Source organism: Lepidochelys kempii, chromosome 4, assembly GCF_965140265.1.
Source record: "Lepidochelys kempii isolate rLepKem1 chromosome 4, rLepKem1.hap2, whole genome shotgun sequence".
In the NCBI taxonomy this organism is placed as follows: domain Eukaryota; kingdom Metazoa; phylum Chordata; order Testudines; family Cheloniidae; genus Lepidochelys; species Lepidochelys kempii.
The window spans coordinates 114,801,009-114,818,912 of NC_133259.1; the positions used below are offsets into that span (position 1 = coordinate 114,801,009).

General features: G+C 39.3%; 1 protein-coding gene across 6 annotated transcripts in view; it reads right to left on the reverse strand.

Annotated features, from left to right (window-relative positions):
• Positions 1-17,904, reverse strand: part of STX18 (syntaxin 18) — a 118,397-nt gene that overhangs the window by 25,197 nt on the left and 75,296 nt on the right. For 5 of the 6 annotated variants that reach the window (XM_073342517.1, XM_073342516.1, XM_073342515.1 and 2 more), the window contains 4 exons: positions 15,478-15,593; positions 12,804-12,881; positions 12,559-12,625; positions 6,796-6,911 (listed from right to left, as the gene is read on the reverse strand). In XM_073342517.1, coding sequence (XP_073198618.1) covers positions 6,796-6,911; positions 12,559-12,625; positions 12,804-12,881; positions 15,478-15,593 — 377 coding nt within the window. The remainder of the gene's footprint in view (positions 1-6,795; positions 6,912-12,558; positions 12,626-12,803; positions 12,882-15,477; positions 15,594-17,904) is intronic. The other variant, XM_073342518.1, reaches the window with a different exon arrangement.

Genomic DNA, 17,904 nt, shown 5'->3' on the forward strand with positions numbered 1-17,904 from the left:
CGCTAAGGTACAAGTGCAGGACTGGGGCCAAAGATTTATACACCCGCTTAATTTTGTCACTGGGAGTAGCTGCATTGAAGTATGGACGTTGCAGCAAGTAGAACTACTCATAGCGCATAAAGTTAAGCCCGTGCAGAAGTCTTCGCAGCATCGTTTCCTTTCTCAGGAAACGAGACATCTGTAAAAGTCGAAACAAAGTAATTTCTCCCATAATTTGCACTTTAACAGAAATATATGTACACTTTTGAAATATTTCAGGTTTCAGAGTAAGAGCCGTGTTAGTCTGTATTCGCAAAAAGAAAAGGAGGACTTGTGGCACCTTAGAGACTAACCAATTTATTTGAACATGAGCTTTCGTGAGCTACAGCCCACTGTAGCCCACTGTAGCTCACGAAAGCTCATGCTCAAATAAATTGGTTAGTCTCTAAGGTGCCACAAGTACTCCTTTACTTTTGAAATAGACACCAACTGTATGAAGCCATTACCTTTCCTGAGATTTCAGAAAACCACCTCCTTGCTACTCACATTATTTTGCAAAATTAAACCCAGAACCTCATTTCAAAATATTAGCATAAACCTCCCAAGACTGATTTCGTTTCCTTATGTTGTTGACTCTGAAGATTATGGCCCCAATCATGCAACTGATTCCTCACAAAGGGTCTGCCTACATGCAACAAGTCAGATCAGGCTCCATCCTGCAATCACTTAACACCAATTTTTATTTTTTTACATACTGGAGCAGCCCCATTCATCTCAATAGGGCTACTCTCTCATAAGTGAAGTTGCCTATTGATTTGCAACACTGGGACCTAAAACATCTTAAATATATAAGTTCTGAAAATGGAGTATACAACAGAAATTGAAGTTTAAGATTAACTACTACAAGGTACTTCTGTACAAGGAGAAAAATACCACTTTCTTTTCATTCCTTTTATCTCATAGGAATCAACTGATTCTGACATTTTGTCTGTTTTGGCAAGAAGCAGCATCAGTACCCAAAGTGTCAGAGTTTTTACCATATCCCTGGGAGGTTCTTTACTACCACACAACTGGGACGTTGTTACAAGCCTCAGCACAGAGATCTGTGCCATCCCACAAGGGACTCTATGCCTTGGTTGCTTAGAGTTACCAGATTCAAGTAATAAAACTAAGATGCAGAAAGGTTTTTGTTTCACTTTTTAGTAGGTTTTGGAATTGCTGTTAATCATAATATTTTTCCTTATTTAGATGCTTAGATACTTTTTTATTTGATTTATTGTAATTGTTTATAATCTTGTATCTGAATGTTTTCAGTTAAATAAGCAATGTTGATGCATCACTCTAAGAAACCAGGTTTCAGAGTAGCAGCCGTGTTAGTCTGTATCCGCAAAAAGAAAAGGAGGACTTGTGACACCTTAGAGACCAACAAATTTATTTGAGCATAAGCTTTCGTGAGCTACAGCTCACTTCATCGGATCCGATGAAGTGAGCTGTAGCTCACGAAAGCTTATGCTCAAATAAATTTGTTGGTCTCTAAGGTGCCACAAGTCTTCCTTTTCTTTTTTCTAAGAAACCAGCTTCTCTTGGGAAACCTCTGACAGCAGTCTGTTTAAAAACAATTTCATGAGAGATATTTTAAGGGGATATTTTCCTCTTGCTCTTTGTTACCAGAACATCTGCATGAAACCCATCTTTTTTTAAAAAAAAACGCTTCTGTTACTGCTCATTCCTTCTCCAAAAATTATAGGACTGGTTTCTGACATCACAACTGGTTTCTGTAGAAATGTTTGCAATGTTACAAACAAGGGATTGTGAATGAGCAGCAGGATCAGCTTAGCTCTTATGAAAACCAGACTTTTTGTTTCTTACAAGTGCCCTAACTAATAAAAGCAAGTTAAGATAAGAAAACATATAAGATTGTTTACAAATAATTCTGGTTATATTTTCCCTGGGGCATCATCAGCTCTTTACATGTATTTCACAGAGACATAAATCATTTTATTTAGATGTTACACCAAAATTATAATGAATACATGTCACTTCAGGAAAATATCCTGTTCAGTTTTCAGTGAAGTAGTTGTTCAAGATTTCATCTGTCATTCTGAGCTTATTCACTTGATTCAAAGAAAAGAGGATAATTAGTTTACGGAACTGACTATAAAATAATAATAAATATTCCCTTTTTTATCCCCAAGGAACCAATTATTTACAGGCACTGCCAATACTTGGCAAGAAACAGTACGTGTATCCAACAAGTTCATTAATAAGCAAATACTTATTTGGTATAGGTAAGGTAAGCAGCAGGTGAGAGACATTCTCTCATCTTCCCAGATTTCAGAGTAGCAGCCGTGTTAGTCTGTATCCGCAAAAAGAAAAGGAGTACTTGTGGCACCTTGGAGACTAACCAATTTATTTGAGTATAAGCTTTCGTGAGCTACAGCTTGCTCTTGTCACTACAGCATGTTTCCTGCTACTGGGAAAGCAGATTTTGGGCTTTCCTGGGGTATACCTTAATGCTGCTCAATGATTATGATTCATCTAGCAAAACCTAGAGAAAGAAAAATATCTATTTCCTAGGATTGCTGAAATAAAATACTTCATATCTCTGTTGTTTCTGAAAGATGCATTAACTGTTTTAAATAACTATCAAATTCCTTTTAACCCATTTCCAAACTGGTTTACTTCACACTGAAATGAAAGAAGTGCTAAAATGAAGGATTAATTCAGAAGCTATAATTTATATTTCATGCCATAAACAAACTGTCCTGTTTGTAATAAGCAAATCAAAATTGGGCAATATATAATCTTTCAAGACTTATCAAACACCAAATGGGCGTTTCCTACAATGATCCATGTTTTTTATAATTCTGATGTAAAAAAGGTGTTCAGTATCAAAACAAAGTAATCTAATCTGCCAGAGAACAGACTAAACGATGATGAACTGAGGAAAAAGATTCATCCAAGATTCCAAATGTTCTAACAAAGGGCAGAGTACGTGCGGATTTGGGCGAGAGCTATGCTCCCAGCAGGGAACAATCTTTGTAGCACAGATGTTTGTGTAAGAGTGCCCAGAGGCTATGGTGATAGACACTTCAGAAATGCAAACGATCACCATTCCCCAAGCTACTGATACCCCATGGAAAATATTCTATTTAGAAATAACCTCGATTCTATTTTTTCAATTTTCTTTTGTTTGTTTTTTATTACAGAAAACACTTCTACGAAATGAAAGGTCAAAAGATTTAAACTCACAATCCTAGTCTCTAAGGTGCCACAAGTACTCCTTTTCTTTTTGCGAATACAGACTAACATGGCTGTTACTCTGAAATCCCCTATTGATAGCATCACCATCATTTTCACTACTGTGACGCCATAATGAAAATTATGGTTTTATAAACAATAGCAGCAAACTCTTAAGTCAACCTCATACAGTCACCAAAGAATACGGGGTGTAGGGTGAGTGGGGGTAATGTAGGCGTGTACAAAATATTCCAGGTAGAACTATTTTCAGAGAGACCTCACAGTGTTCTCAAAGAGTAATTAGCATCTCTAAGAGCTCTGCATCAGCTTTACTTATATAATAAAACACACTTTTAGCTACTTGCTTCTAAACAATTAAAGGTAGGCTAATAATGAAAATAACTAGCACAATCAAGTCTGAAATGCGGTGAAAGGTGCAATAAGTGACACCTCTTTGCAGTGTAATCTTGTTATCAGATCTGATGGCCCCAGGCAATCAAAGACTAGAGTCTCTTGTGGCATGACACAGATTTCTGAGCTGAATATTATAACCGTGCTCTGGACGATTGAGCTGCACAGAGTTGTCCAAAATTGCAGTGGTGTCCTAGGCGTCTGGAACCACACAGAACCACTGACGCTACTACTACATTGCCGGTTCTCTGCAGGAGCGCCTCACAGCTGTAAGGTGCTGATAATATGAGCTAAGGAAAAACATGACTATAACCTACATGCTGCATTGCTCAGACTTACTATGGAAATGTATGGTTTCAGAGTAGCAGCCGTGTTAGTCTGTATTCGCAAAAAGAAAAGGAGGACTTGTGGCACCTTAGAGACTAACCAATTTATTAGAGCATAAGCTTTCGTGAGCTACAGCTCACTTCCTCAGATGCATATCGTGGAAACTGCAGCAGGCTTTATATATACACAGAGAATATGAAACAATACCTATTCCCACCCCACTGTCCTGCTGGTAATAGCTTATCTAAAGTGATTTCCAGCACAAATCCAGGTTTTCTCACCCTCCACCCCCCCACACAAATTCACTCTCCTGCTGGTGATAGCCCATCCAAAGTGACAACTCTTTACACAATGTGCATGACAATCAAGCTGGGCTATTTCCTGCATAAATCCAGGTTCTCACATCCCCCCCCACCCCCATACACACACAAACTCACTCTCCTGCTGGTAATAGCTCATCCAAACTGACCACTCTTCAAGTTAAAATCCAAGTTAAACCAGAACATCTGGGGGGGGGGGGGGGGGTAGGAAAAAACAAGAGGAAACAGGCTACCTTGCATAATGACTTAGCCACTCCAAGTCTCTATTTAAGCCTAAATTAATAGTATCCAATTTGCAAATGAATTCCAATTCAGCAGTTTCTCGCTGGAGTCTGGATTTGAAGTTTTTTTGTTTTAAGATAGCGACCTTCATGTCTGTGATCGCGTGACCAGAGAGATTGAAGTGTTCTCTGACTGGTTTATGAATGTTATAATTCTTGACATCTGATTTGTGTCCATTTATTCTTTTACGTAGAGACTGTCCAGTTTGACCAATGTAGCATGTACCATAAACAGACACTCACAGTCTGCAGCTTTATGTCTTATAGCAGGGTCAATTTGAGAAGAAAAAGCTTACTGTAAAGTTTCAGAAATGTAGCTGGTTAAGTAGATAAAACTACAGCATCTGAGGATTAAAATGTTTGTATGTGCTGAGGGACCATTCAAAATTAAAGCCTTCATTCAGAAATGGAGTTTCCACTTCTCCCCAATCATCCTTCCGTATGACATGTAAAATCACTGCTCAGAGGGGCTTGCCTCTTTCACCAAAATTGTTTAAGAAAAGCACTCAATAGCTGATGACCAGAAATACCCTTCTGATTAATAGACTGTCTCCATGTACATATTCCCCTCTATCAGATGCAGTCTGACCCAAACTTCAAGTAACAGTCATCCCACTTTTTGTTTCCCTCTAAACAGAATTTCAGTGCTATATATCATATTCATACAGTACCCAGGCTCTTCTATCAGATCAAACGGCAGAACTAATGCTGGAGAAAGCACTTGTTTCCATAACATCATTTAGAAAATAGAGGTCCCTTTGGGGATGAACCCTGAAACTATCCTTGAGGTTGCTGGTACTGCACAGAAAGGCTTCCTGCAAAAAAGTTCTGCCAGTTTACCTGCCCTGATGCAGACTTAGAATATGCTTACACTGCAAAAAAAAGGTGTGCTTTTAACTTGCATTAGCTAACCCACCTTAGCCAACTCAGCTTAAAATAGCAGCAAAGACACAGCAACTCAGCTTTTAATTCAAGTTAGCAACTTAAATTCAACCTCAGGCTCCCTAACCTGAATTAAAAGCCAAGTTGCTGTGTCTTCATTGCTATTTTAACCAGAGCTGGCTAATGCAGGTTAGGTAACCTGAGTTAAAAACACTTTTTTGGGAGAGAGGGGTGGTTTGCAGTTTAGACATAATCTGAGAAGGCTATCTTGACAGATAGAGGAGAAAAGCGAGACACATCTCACAGGCTCAGGCAGACACCTTTAGAGAATTTCTAACACTATCCTCAGGCTCCAGCCTAAAGGGAACTGGCTGAATTGAATACTTATCCTAAGTACCATTTTTAACAACCTCGCTATCAGGCAATGCTCACCTACTGATGGACAGGACACAATCCTTTCAGAGCAAAAATCAGGATTGTGGTTCACAGGAACCAGATATTTGCCATCCCATCTGCCTCCTCTCCCTCAATTCACACACTCTTTTTCTTAACATTCCAAATCTTTGTTGTAGGTGCTAGATTGAGTGCCTCCCTTGGGCTTTAAAAGAGCAGATGTTCTTTTAATAATATAGTAGGCTAATTTTCAGACAGCCTGCCCTTTTATCAGTTAAGGAAATTCTACAGAATCTTACAGGACCTCAGGGGCAGATGCATTTAGAGGAGTACTAAAAAAGTGAGAACCAAGATATTCACAGAGTTGGTTTAATACGGGTTGAACTGTCATATCCTAAATATTGGGGGAAAAAAAATCAGGAAATTATAAACAACCAGGGAACAAAGGCTTTTGGGAAAGTTTATAGTGATCTCTGCTGGCAGCTCTGCGTGGAAAAATGTGCTTCAAAAAAAAGTTTTTGCCATTGGCTGAAGAATGCTTCTGAAATATGCCACAAAGTTTAAGACTTTGCTGCCTCACTCTCAGAATCTGCTTTGCGACAGCCTGGTTACCATAGGAAGGGAGAGAGAAAGAAGAGGAAGTAAAAATGACAAGAGGAAGCCTTACAATAGCTCTGTGATCTGAAAAAAGAAAAGGAGTACTTGTGGCACCTTAGAGACTAACACATTTATTACAGCATAAGCTTTCGTGAGCTATAGCTCACTTCAGAGTGAGCTGTAGCTCACGAAAGCTTATGCTCAAATAAATTGGTTAGTCTCTAGGGTGCCACAAGTACTCCTTTTCTTTTTATGGATACAGACTAACACGGCTGCTACTGTGTAATCTGTGATCTGAGGAAGGTATCCAGTTGGGTGAAGAGTGCCTGCCACAAAAGTAAAAACTAATAGGATTGGATTCTTACCTTTGTTTTCCTCATAAGCAGGTTTTTCTTCAGATTCTTCTGAAGAATTCTTTACAATTTTTTCAGGGAAAGAGGATGCTTGAGCTTTATTGCTCTGTTCAGGTTCAAGCCTGGACCTACAACACAAGAGCCCATAATTTAACTAAGTTTATACAGCTGATTCTCCCTAAAATGAGAATAAGGAGTTGATGAAAGATTACTTAGAAATATACCATACAGTAAAGTCAGCCTTACAAAACTCTTACGAAAATTTACCAGCCAAGACACAAAATCTATTTACCACCCTTTACCATGATGTTTGAGAATAATAAAGAAAATGAAGGACATTTTACTCACTCCAGAAAAAAATAATTACTTGCTCAGGGTAAGCAAAATATTGTATCCATTTATTGCAGCCTTACTAAGGATTACAATGAACTTCCTTTGATAAACCTAGCATATTAAAATGTCAATTCTAAACTAATTTGTTTAAACAGTCCTCTAATACCAAACATGCTTTCTGTTTGGCCAATGGCCAATTCAACATTACTTTTCAAGTAATTTTTGAGTTCTTACTGTATATATTGTCAAAATATCATCAAGCAAAGGTAACAAAATATAAACTCTGAGCATCTGGTTTCAAACATAATTATCTTTATTCAGCAAGCCAACGTACTCCAGTAGTGCAGCCAGTAAAGGAAAATTAATGTCACATATACTGTTTGCCAAAGAGCATAGCAGATACTTAGAAACAAATCAAGAAAGTTTGTATGTGATGTACAGATTTATTGTAAAGTAACTCCCTGCAACTGTCTGTAATATTAATAAGTGTGCTATGAAAAGAGCATTGGGCTGGGACCAGGGGTGAAAGTAACTTAAAGGATTTACCTGTATTCCGGAGTCCTGAGCAGGGGGGCATAGCTTCGACAGGAAGAGGCGTGGTCTCAACCAGAAGAGGCGGGGCCTTTAAATACCCGGGCCCTTTAAATCAAGATTTAAAGGCCCCAGGGCTCCGGCTTCAGCTGGGAGCCCTGGGGCCTTTAAATCACCCCCAGAGCTACCAGCTGCAGAGGCAGCTGGGAGCCCCGGGGCTCAGGGGCGATTTAAAGGGCCCCAGGCTCTGGCCGCCGCTACCACAGCAGAGCTCTGGACCCTTTAAATCACCGCCAGAGCCCTGCCGCCACTACCTCGGGGCTCTGGCAGTGAGGCTTGGGTGGCGCTTTAAAGGGCCCAGGAGCTCTGGCTGCTGTGGGCAGCCCCGGGGATTCAGGGGGGCTGATTTAAAGGGTGCGGGGCTCCCCGCAGCGGCCAGAGCCCCTGGCCCTTTAAATCAGCGCTGAAGCCCTGCCACCACTACCCCACGGCTCCGGCAGCGGGGCTCGGGGGGCACTTTAAAGGGCTCAGGGCTCCCCACAGGAGCCGGAGCTCCTGGCCCTTTAAAGTGCGGCCGGAGCCCTGCCACCGCTACTCCAGGGGCTCCAGCAGTGGGGCTCGGGCAGCACTTTAAAGGGCCTCGGGCTCTGGCCACTGCGTGGAACCTGGGGCCCTTTAAAGCACCAGCCTGGGGAAGCCGGTCTGGTCCGGCACGGCATACTGGCTCTTGCCGGTACGCCATACCGGACTGGACCGGCTTACTTTCACCTCTGGCTGGGACTTAGGAAACATGAATGCCATCCTCAGCTCAGCCACTGGCCTGTTTAGTGATTTTGGGCAAGTCACATCATCTCTCTGTGCCTTGGTTTCTTCATCTGTAAAATGGGGATAATGATGCTGACCTCATTTGTAAAATGTTTTGAGATCTATTGATGAAAAGAGCTACATAAGATCTAGGGATTAATTAACGTATTAATTATTATTATTAAAAGACCAATTAAAATATCAGTTATTTATTCAGCGATCTCTTGCTAAATATCCGTCACACATATTTCTCCTAAAAAAATACAGAAATAGAGTAATAGTGGAATTTAAAATGAGCAGTAAACTTCAGTGGTTTGTATTTGTCAGCTATGAACTCTAATAGCAAGGGACTGGAGGACTGAAGCTAAACTGGTATGCTGTTATATGGAGAAACTAAATAGCAGATCTGACCTCTTTATATTTTTTCAAGTATTGATGAAAATTTGCTACCCAAGAATGCAAATGACTGATAAAAACTATCAGGCAATAACACCTGCCAACCCAGTGCACTAGGTATTGCAGTAGCTTTCTCTAACACACAAAAAATCTCACATATGACCTTTTACTCTGTCTAAATACTTGTGTATAATTCCTTTGGTATGTACCCAGTTAGGATATTAATAAAAAATGGAGAAAGTGGGATAAAAAGTCTAATCTGCTCATTCTCACTATATTTAAAACAAGACAAAAAGAGAGGTAACATGAACTCTGGTCCTATAAATTAACTACAAGAACTGGGTCTTGGGGGAAGCATGTACAGTAAAAAAAAGCCTCCTGCATCTGTACTATAGATAGAAATCTATGACTTGCTGAAGATGACAATAACAATTTGCATAATTGCTCTGAAAAACAATACAATACTAATTCCCCATGTAAATGAAAACTAACTTGAGTTGAATAAAAAATCTGTTCTCTCTTTAAAAGCTGTATCCACTGCCAGAGTTTGCAGTCTGTACCTATGAACAGTTTATAATCGGAGATAAAATATAATTTTAAATATCAATTAATATAACTATTTTTAACTGATTAGGCACATTTCATAAAATCGTAGCAATGTAGGGCTGGAAGGGACCTTGAGAGGTCATCATGTCCAGCCCTTTCTGCTGAGGCAGGACCAAGTAAACCTAGACCATCCCTGACAGCTGCTTGCCCAACCTGTTCTTAAAAACCTCTAATGATGGGGATTCCACAACCTCCCTTAGAAGCTTGTTTCAGATCTTAACTACCCTCATATCTAACCTACATTCCCTTTGCTGAAGATTAAGCCCATTACTTCTTGTCCTGTCTTCAGTGGACATGAATAACAATTAATCACATTCTTCATTTAACAGCTTTTAACATATTTGAAGACTATTACCAAGTCCCCCACAGCCTTCTTTTCTCAAACTAAAGGTTATTTTGAATTCTAATCCTGTCCTCCAAAGTGCTTGCAACCCCTCTCAGTTTGGTGTCATCTGCAAACTTTATAAGCATACTCTCCGTTTCATTTTCCAGTTATTAATCAAACGCTGACTAGTACTGGTCCCAAGACGAATCCCTGCAGGATCCCACTAGATACACTCTCTGTTTGACAGCAAACCATTGATAACTACTGTTCGAGTACGGTCTTTTAACCAGTTATGTACCCACTTTATAGTAATTTAACCTAGACTGCATTTTCCTAATTTGTTTATGAGAATATCAGAGGGGACTGTGCCAAACACCTTATTAAAAATCAAGATATATTACATCTACTGCTTCCTCACCATCCACTAGGTCAGTAACCTAGCAACATAAAATGGAAGGGAAACAGCCCACTTCTCTTAACATTCATTTTGGGAAATTAGTCGAATCTAATTGGCAGAAGTTTTGAATACACAAAGCCAAATTATATTATGTCAGGAAATTACAACACCCAGATAGTTTGTTTAAGATTTAGAATGCTCATCTAAATAAAGAGAAACAAGATTTACTTATATAATACTAAAAAAGGCTCCTATTAACAAGCATATATTTAATGCCTGCTAAACTGCAGTAAAGAAGATCTGATGAAGGATTAATTGACTTTTAAATAAATATATCCCTTTATTTTTTGTAATCCTTACCTTCCAGAGTATGCTAAAATACCCATTTTCAATTAACAATTAATAAAAAGTCTGCAATGCAGCAGACTTTAACAAAACCTAGTTTAAATAATAAAACAAATTCTTATTATCACATGAAGTGTCTACTGAAATCCTTAGGGAAATTACAAATCAACTTGTTGAAGGCATATGAAAAAAAACAATTTTTCTTTAAGTCATCAGAAAGATTGGTTTATGCCCTGTGATTTATTTAAATTGAATTTTAATTTAAATAGCAATTTAGCTATTACATCACATCTGCAGTGCATACAGCCTCCACCTGGTTAACATCTGTTTTCTGGTTCTTACACTGGGTAAGACTGGCAAAACAACATATTTTGGTCTTTTACTCAAGATTTTATTTAAGTGTTATACTGTTGCTTAGCCTTGAGAGAAGTTCTAACTTCTAGTGTATCTCTTTTGCTCCATTGTTAGCGCACATAAAATTGATTTGTTTTCCCCATTTAGTTCAATGAGGCATCTTGAAAATGGGCTTCACATGGAGGTGATAGCACAACAACATGGTGAGCAGAATAGCAGGGAACATTTATTAGCTTAATTAGATGACTGCTGGAATCAAACTGTTTTTTTCTTCAAAATTCAATATGAAGAATACTGAATCTGACAAGATTTTATGCCTAATGTGCAAGACTTTATTGCTGGGTTGGTTTTTTTCCATTGTGTTGTATGAGAAGCTGCCTCTCAATGGGTTACAAAAAATTGTAAGGCGTTATCCTGACTTTCTAATATAGTTGGTTTGAACCTCTCCACAAAAGAAAAATAAAATATATCTTACAGCTATTTATTTCTAAGGGGAAAAGCCTCAAGTGAATCCCATCACCTCTAATTACAGATGTTGTATGATTCTGGAGATACAACATACCAGAGGATATTTAAAGACCACCCCACTAGTTTTAATTAAAATAATATCTGACATGTTTGCACTCTAACCAGATAAAGGAGTATGAGTTCTTTGAAAAATGTTTGAGACTTTAACTACTGGCACATACATTGTGCAATTTGTTATTTCCACATGAAAACCTGCCTCAGGGAAAACAGGGTTAAAATGTGCATTGTGAAGACTCAGAAAAAGTTGGCAGTATTACAACTTTAGAGACTTTGGTTTTTAGAAGTGACCAACTTTAAATTGTTAACTTTCTCACTCAGTCTCCCCACATGAAAATGAACAAACCAAAAAGAAAAAACTTGCAGGCAGCTGTGTTTGTAACCCTTGGTTGGAAAAAAGCAACAACCTTCATATTCTTTCATAGTAGCCTTCCTTGGATGACCAGATGTTTCAGGGGAGTAGTAAAACAGTACTAAGACTTTTCACCTCTAGGTGACTAGTTCGAATCTAACTCATGCTAGTGGCAGGAGAAAGCTGTTATTTTCCAATAGCTGTTTGATGAGCTATGAGTTTGTGGTTTCAATCCAGTTTCTAGTTAGTCCACATCACAAAAAATGCTAACTCAAGCATTCTTTTATCCCTCTTAGCAGTGTCCGCAGAAAGATCAGAGCTGAATGGGCATGAAGAGTGAACAATTACACACGGAGAGGGTATCCTCCCTATCAGGTTTGAGGAATATTGTCAGGTTGCACTGTCCCCAAACTGGATGATCTTACACACAGTAGCATAGATCTAATTTTAAAAAGGATGGATTACAGAGGCAATTTCAGATCTACACAAGAGTTTCCTTGTATTTGTGGGTTTCAAGTCAGATTGTTAATCCTTCTTTTAACAATTCTGTGGTTTATTCATATACTTATCTGAAATCTGGAACAAATGGTTATATATTTTAGCATTCAGCAATTTTATAGCCTTCACGGTGTGATACAGGCATAAAAAGTACGAATATGCTGCCGTTCACAATGAAAGCTGCACATATTGTTGCTTCTAATGAATATGTGCATCAGCTGAAATTTGCTAGTCCCATGCACTAGGTTCATATTTATTCAGCTAAAGAGTTACATAGGGAACCGGGCAATTTAAAGTAACAGTACTCACAATCTTTTCTTATCTACCATTCGTTTGACTCGGATGGCTCTTTGTTCAGAGTACAGCTTACACACTCCTGTTCAAAAATGTCAAGAAGAACAGAAAAAAACGTAGTTAGACGACCATGATTTTCTCTCAGAAATTATCAGTATGATCTTAAAAATATGAAAATAAAGAGGTTGACAATATTGTACAATCAAATAATTATTCACTTTGAACTGTTATACATTTGTAGAAAAACATGCATAGGGTACTTTTTAAATAATCTTCAATGAAATCCAAGACAGCTGCTCTGTGCTCCCTCACTTGTGGGGATTGGACGTTCTTGTGTGCTGAAATGAAAAATTTCAAGATAATATTTTACACTTTGTGTTGAAAAATATGAAAGCCTACCTTTTCAGTTTTCCACAGAATATACTCTTTATATACATCTTTATATTTCCAAAAATCTATTAGTATATTTTAAGAAATTAAATTTATATCTTCACAATAGCAGTTAAAGAAAATAAAAAATAGTATCACGTAGTTTACCTTTTATCATTGCTCGTAGATAGTTTCTTCAGGTTCCCTAGTTATGTGTCAATTACATTTGTATTAAAAATAGACTTTTGCTGAAGCTAAGCTTAAAGAGACAAATCTAAAGACTCAACTTGCCTGTAACGTACTAGACTATAGACTCTCCAGGATAGAGATTGTCTTGATATTTATGTCTTGCCCAGTGCCAAGCACCAATTTGGCCCTTAAATATTTATGTTTTTTATTTTAACAACATATAGCTCCCATGGCTACATTACAGAAATACATTTCTTATTAGTGCTGCAGATGCGTATCTATCTATCTATGGAAGCTTAAATTTGATGCAAACCTTTGGTACACTTATCACATATTAGGAAAGACCGGCTTTTTAGCAAGTCAACCTAGGGTTATCCAACCCTGACACAGTATGCCCACCCATTCCTTGAATTTATCTTTACCATGTGTTCCAGTCTCCTCTCTTAATAGTCTACTCCCTGTGCTGATGGTCCTCTTTGGAATGCTCCCATTGGCATTAGTTATAAATCGGGCTTCTAATTTTAAGATTTTAACCAATAAACACAGATAAAACCTCTCAGATACAAAAAATGAAATTGGTGTTTATACAATAAAGACAAGAAATAGATACTTGTTTCTAAGGGCTTGTCTACACAGAGCAGTAATACAGACTACAGAAGTGTGATTTCTAATGTGCACTGAAGTGTTGCAAATTAACTGGTCCATGCAGATCCTGCTGGTGAGCACTAAGGGTACCTCAGTGTGCTTTAATGTAGTGCTGTTTGAAACAGTATTATGTTAAAGAGCATATGAAATATTACAAACAGATTACTCATTACAGTATATTTGAGTAAAATATACAAAGAATGTATCCAAAGAGAGCCCCAACCTCCCCTCCCTCAATTTTTGGACATCTACATAAAACTCAAAAATTGCTAAAAAGAATCCCCCCCAAATAAAATTAATAAACCCCCAAAATCAAAACCCTAGTTAGAAATTATCTTTTATCAGTTCAATCAATTTTGTCCTCTTCTTGTAGCTTGACCTGTCATGATTGACCATGACCTTGGACATGCCACGTACTGACATGACTTGGTGCATGCAATCAAATCAATTTTAAAAAGGCAAAAGAACACTCAGGTCATGAACCCTCATAAAATATATCCTGCAAGGCTTTCATCTGGATATCAGAAGCTTCTTCCTCAAACTATCAAGATTGGCCATATTCCTTTACAAACTCAGTATCCAGCAGTGGCCACAATATTCCAAGCGTGCTATCAAGAAAACTTTGCATAATGAAACCATTGTCACTTAGTTGTATACAACTAATTCTTCTTGGCTTGTCTATATGAATGTTTAGTTTGTGGCAAGCGGGGGTGTGAATCTACTAACAGTTCCCTAGTGCACTTTGGTCTATCCCGCTTTGAACCAGGAGTAGATTTAAGACAGTGGTGGGCAACCTGCGGCTCATCAGGGTAACCTGATTGCGGGACGCAAGACATTTTGCTGATGTTGACCATCAGCAGGCATGGCCCCCCGCAGCTCCCAGTGGCCACGGTTCGTCATTCCCAGCCAATGTTTACTCAAACAGATAGAAAAGGAGTACTTTTGGCACCTTAGAGACTAACCAATTTATTTAAGCATGAGCTTTCGTGAGCTACAGCTCACTTCATCGGATGCATACCGTGGAAACTGCAGCAGACTTTATATACACACAGAGAATATGAAACAATACCTCCTCCCACCCCACTGTCCTGCTGGTAATAGCTTATCTAAAGTGATCATCAAGTTGGGCCATTTCCAGCACAAATCCAGGTTTTCTCACCCTCCACCCCCCCACACAAATTCACTCTCCTGCTGGTGACAGCCCATCCAAAGTAACAAGTTGTCCAGCAGGAGAGTGAATTTGTGGGGGGGGGTAGAGGGTGAGAAAACCTGGATTTGTGCTGGAAATGGCCCAACTTGATGATCACTTTAGATAAGCTATTACCAGCAGGACAGTGGGGTGGGAGGAGGTATTGTTTCATATTCTCTGTGTGTATATAAAGTCTGCTGCAGTTTCCACGGTATGCATCCGATGAAGTGAGCTGTAGCTCACGAAAGCTCATGCTCAAATAAATTGGTTAGTCTCTAAGGTGCCACAAGTACTCCTTTTCTTTTTGCGAATACAGACTAACACGGCTGTTACTCTGAAACCACTCAAACAGATGTACATCAAAAATAATTCCACTGAAGTCAATGGAGTTACAAGGGTTTAAGTGAATGGAAAATTAAACCCTATGTATCTTTCTTTTTAAAGGTTGCTCAGAATATTGTTCAACCTTCACAGTCATATCAGCATTTATCATTAACTCTTCAATAATTAACATAATCCATTTACGATTTTATTAATTTTACCTTCTGTTCTCAGCTGTTGAATGGCATCAGCACATGTCCTCATAAATATTTGAGCATCTTGATCAATCTGATCACGTTCTGGGTCTGTCATCCTAATGTATTCAGACATAAGATGGCTGAGGAAAAAAATGAAATACTATCATTTTTTTAAAATCCTGTATAATTTATAAATGTATGTTTTGACCTTCCTTTCCCTACTTCTCTTCATCGAGATGTATTTATTTATTTATTTTTGTGTCAGGTTATTCAGCCTGATTTTCATAAAGACCAAGAAGGTGCAATGGGCCACTCTCAAAGTACAATACCCAGCATACTGGTGGAATATCACTAAAAAACAGTCACCTACCTTTCTGTGACTGTTGTTCTCCAAGATGTGTTACACATGTCCATTCCACTGTGGGTGCGTGCATGCCTCGTGCGCAGTTGTCAGAGAACTTTTTCCCCTCTTCAGTACCTATCAGGGCAGCTTGAGCGCCCTGGGCCGTCGCATGCCACTGCATGCATGTATAAGAGGACAGAGCCACCCCGACTCCCTTCTTACTGGATAGACTCCGATAGAGAGGAGGAGGAGAGTGGGTCATGGAATGGACATGTGCAACACATTTCGAAGAACACCACTTACAGAAAGGTAGGCGTGACCGAACGTACCCCTGTATTCACCACTATAGTAATAATCTTTGTACAAAATAAGCCTTGCGAGGTAGCATTTGAAAATTAACTACTCACTAGTCAGTAAGATCATGGTGAAATGTGTGTAGCAACACTATAGGTAAAGTTATAAACATAAGGGGAAATTATGACTCAAGGTGTTTACCAGACAAGTTTGGAGAGTGGGTAAAACAGTTTCTCAAAGTTGACACCTCTAGCCAGGTGTCATCAAAGCTGATGGGCAACCACCTGTCATGTGGCCATGCTTTGGCAAGGAATGGGGGCAGGAACAAACAGATCTGCATTTTAGCAAACAACAGTATGGAACCTCTTACACCACAAGACTCCTTGTCTCCGTCCTCACAGCAGGAATTAACTTTATCTCAGGGTAACCCTTCAAGGAAATGCATTTCAAAGGGGGACTGGACTACAAAGTGAGGGGTAAAAACACCTCATGGTATCTCTTCCTATCCATCTCTCTCTCTCTCTCTCTGACCTAAGACAACAAAAGGAAGCAGCCATTTGACTTTTGGAGAGAACCTGACCTGAAATTTGGACAGCCGTGTTGTTGGGATCATGTGGTAAGGATCTGATCTTGAACCAAGTCTAATTTGTTAAGTTTTAGCACAAGAAGACATTTTCTCTTTATTTCTCTTGTAACCATTTCTGACTTTAATGCCGTATGGTTGTACTCACTTAAAATCTCTCTCTTTGTGGTTAAATAAACTTGTTTTCTTCTTGAATCAAACAAATCCAGTGTTACATTCAAACTGAATTGTTTCGGTAACCCCATTTAAAGTAGCAAACTGTTGGACATTTTTCCCTTACAGGGGCAACATACCTAAAATATTTTAACTTTCCAGGAAAGGGCTGGACATTGCAAAACCCACATTTTGAAGGAAAATTCAGGACTGGGAGTGTGTTGGGGTCACCCTCCAAGTAGTAACTCAGGCTGGTGGAAGCCAGAGTGTGACTGGAGTATGCTGCAGGCTGCAGCTATACACAGACACTCAGGGAGTCACCTACATTCTGTTTGGCTGTTTGTGAGGGGCTCAAATTGGGAGCTACATCTGCAAAGCATTGTGAGGTACCCCAGGCTGCAGGGCAGGCGGTGACACAACCCCTCACTGGCTGGATTGTACCCCGGAATGTCATAGTAGGTAAATATTTTTTCTTCTTTGAATGATTGCACGTGCCCATTTCACTGTAGGGGAATCACAAGCAGTTTAACATGGAGAAGGGCTCGGAGTCTACCTGAACAGTGATTGTAGAACAACCCGTCAGAAATTGGCTCCATTCCTACACTGACTGGAAATGGCATAATGAGCAGCAAAAATGTGAACCGATGACCAAGTTGTTGCTTTGCAAATGTCTTAAATAGGTACTTGCACAAGGAAAGCTGCTGAAGCTGCTTGAGTGGGCAGAAGCTCTAGGAAGTGACAGGATATTCGTTAACTGGTAGCACAAATGAATGCAGGATGAAATTCACTAAGGGGAAGCCAGTTGGCCTTTCATCTTGTCTGCAGTCATGACAAATAACTTACACTGAGGATCCAAAGGACCCAGTATAGTCCACCCAGCCCAGACGAGTAGCTGGAAGACAGATGCATACCCAAGGACATGCTATATGGGGAGCTATCAGAGGGAACAAGAACAACCAGACATCCCAGACATTTTGGGGGGAGGGATAGCTCAGTGGTTTGAGCATTGGCCTGCTAAACCCAGGGTTGTGAGTTCAATCCTTGAGGTGGCCATTTAGGGATCTGGGGCAAAAATTGG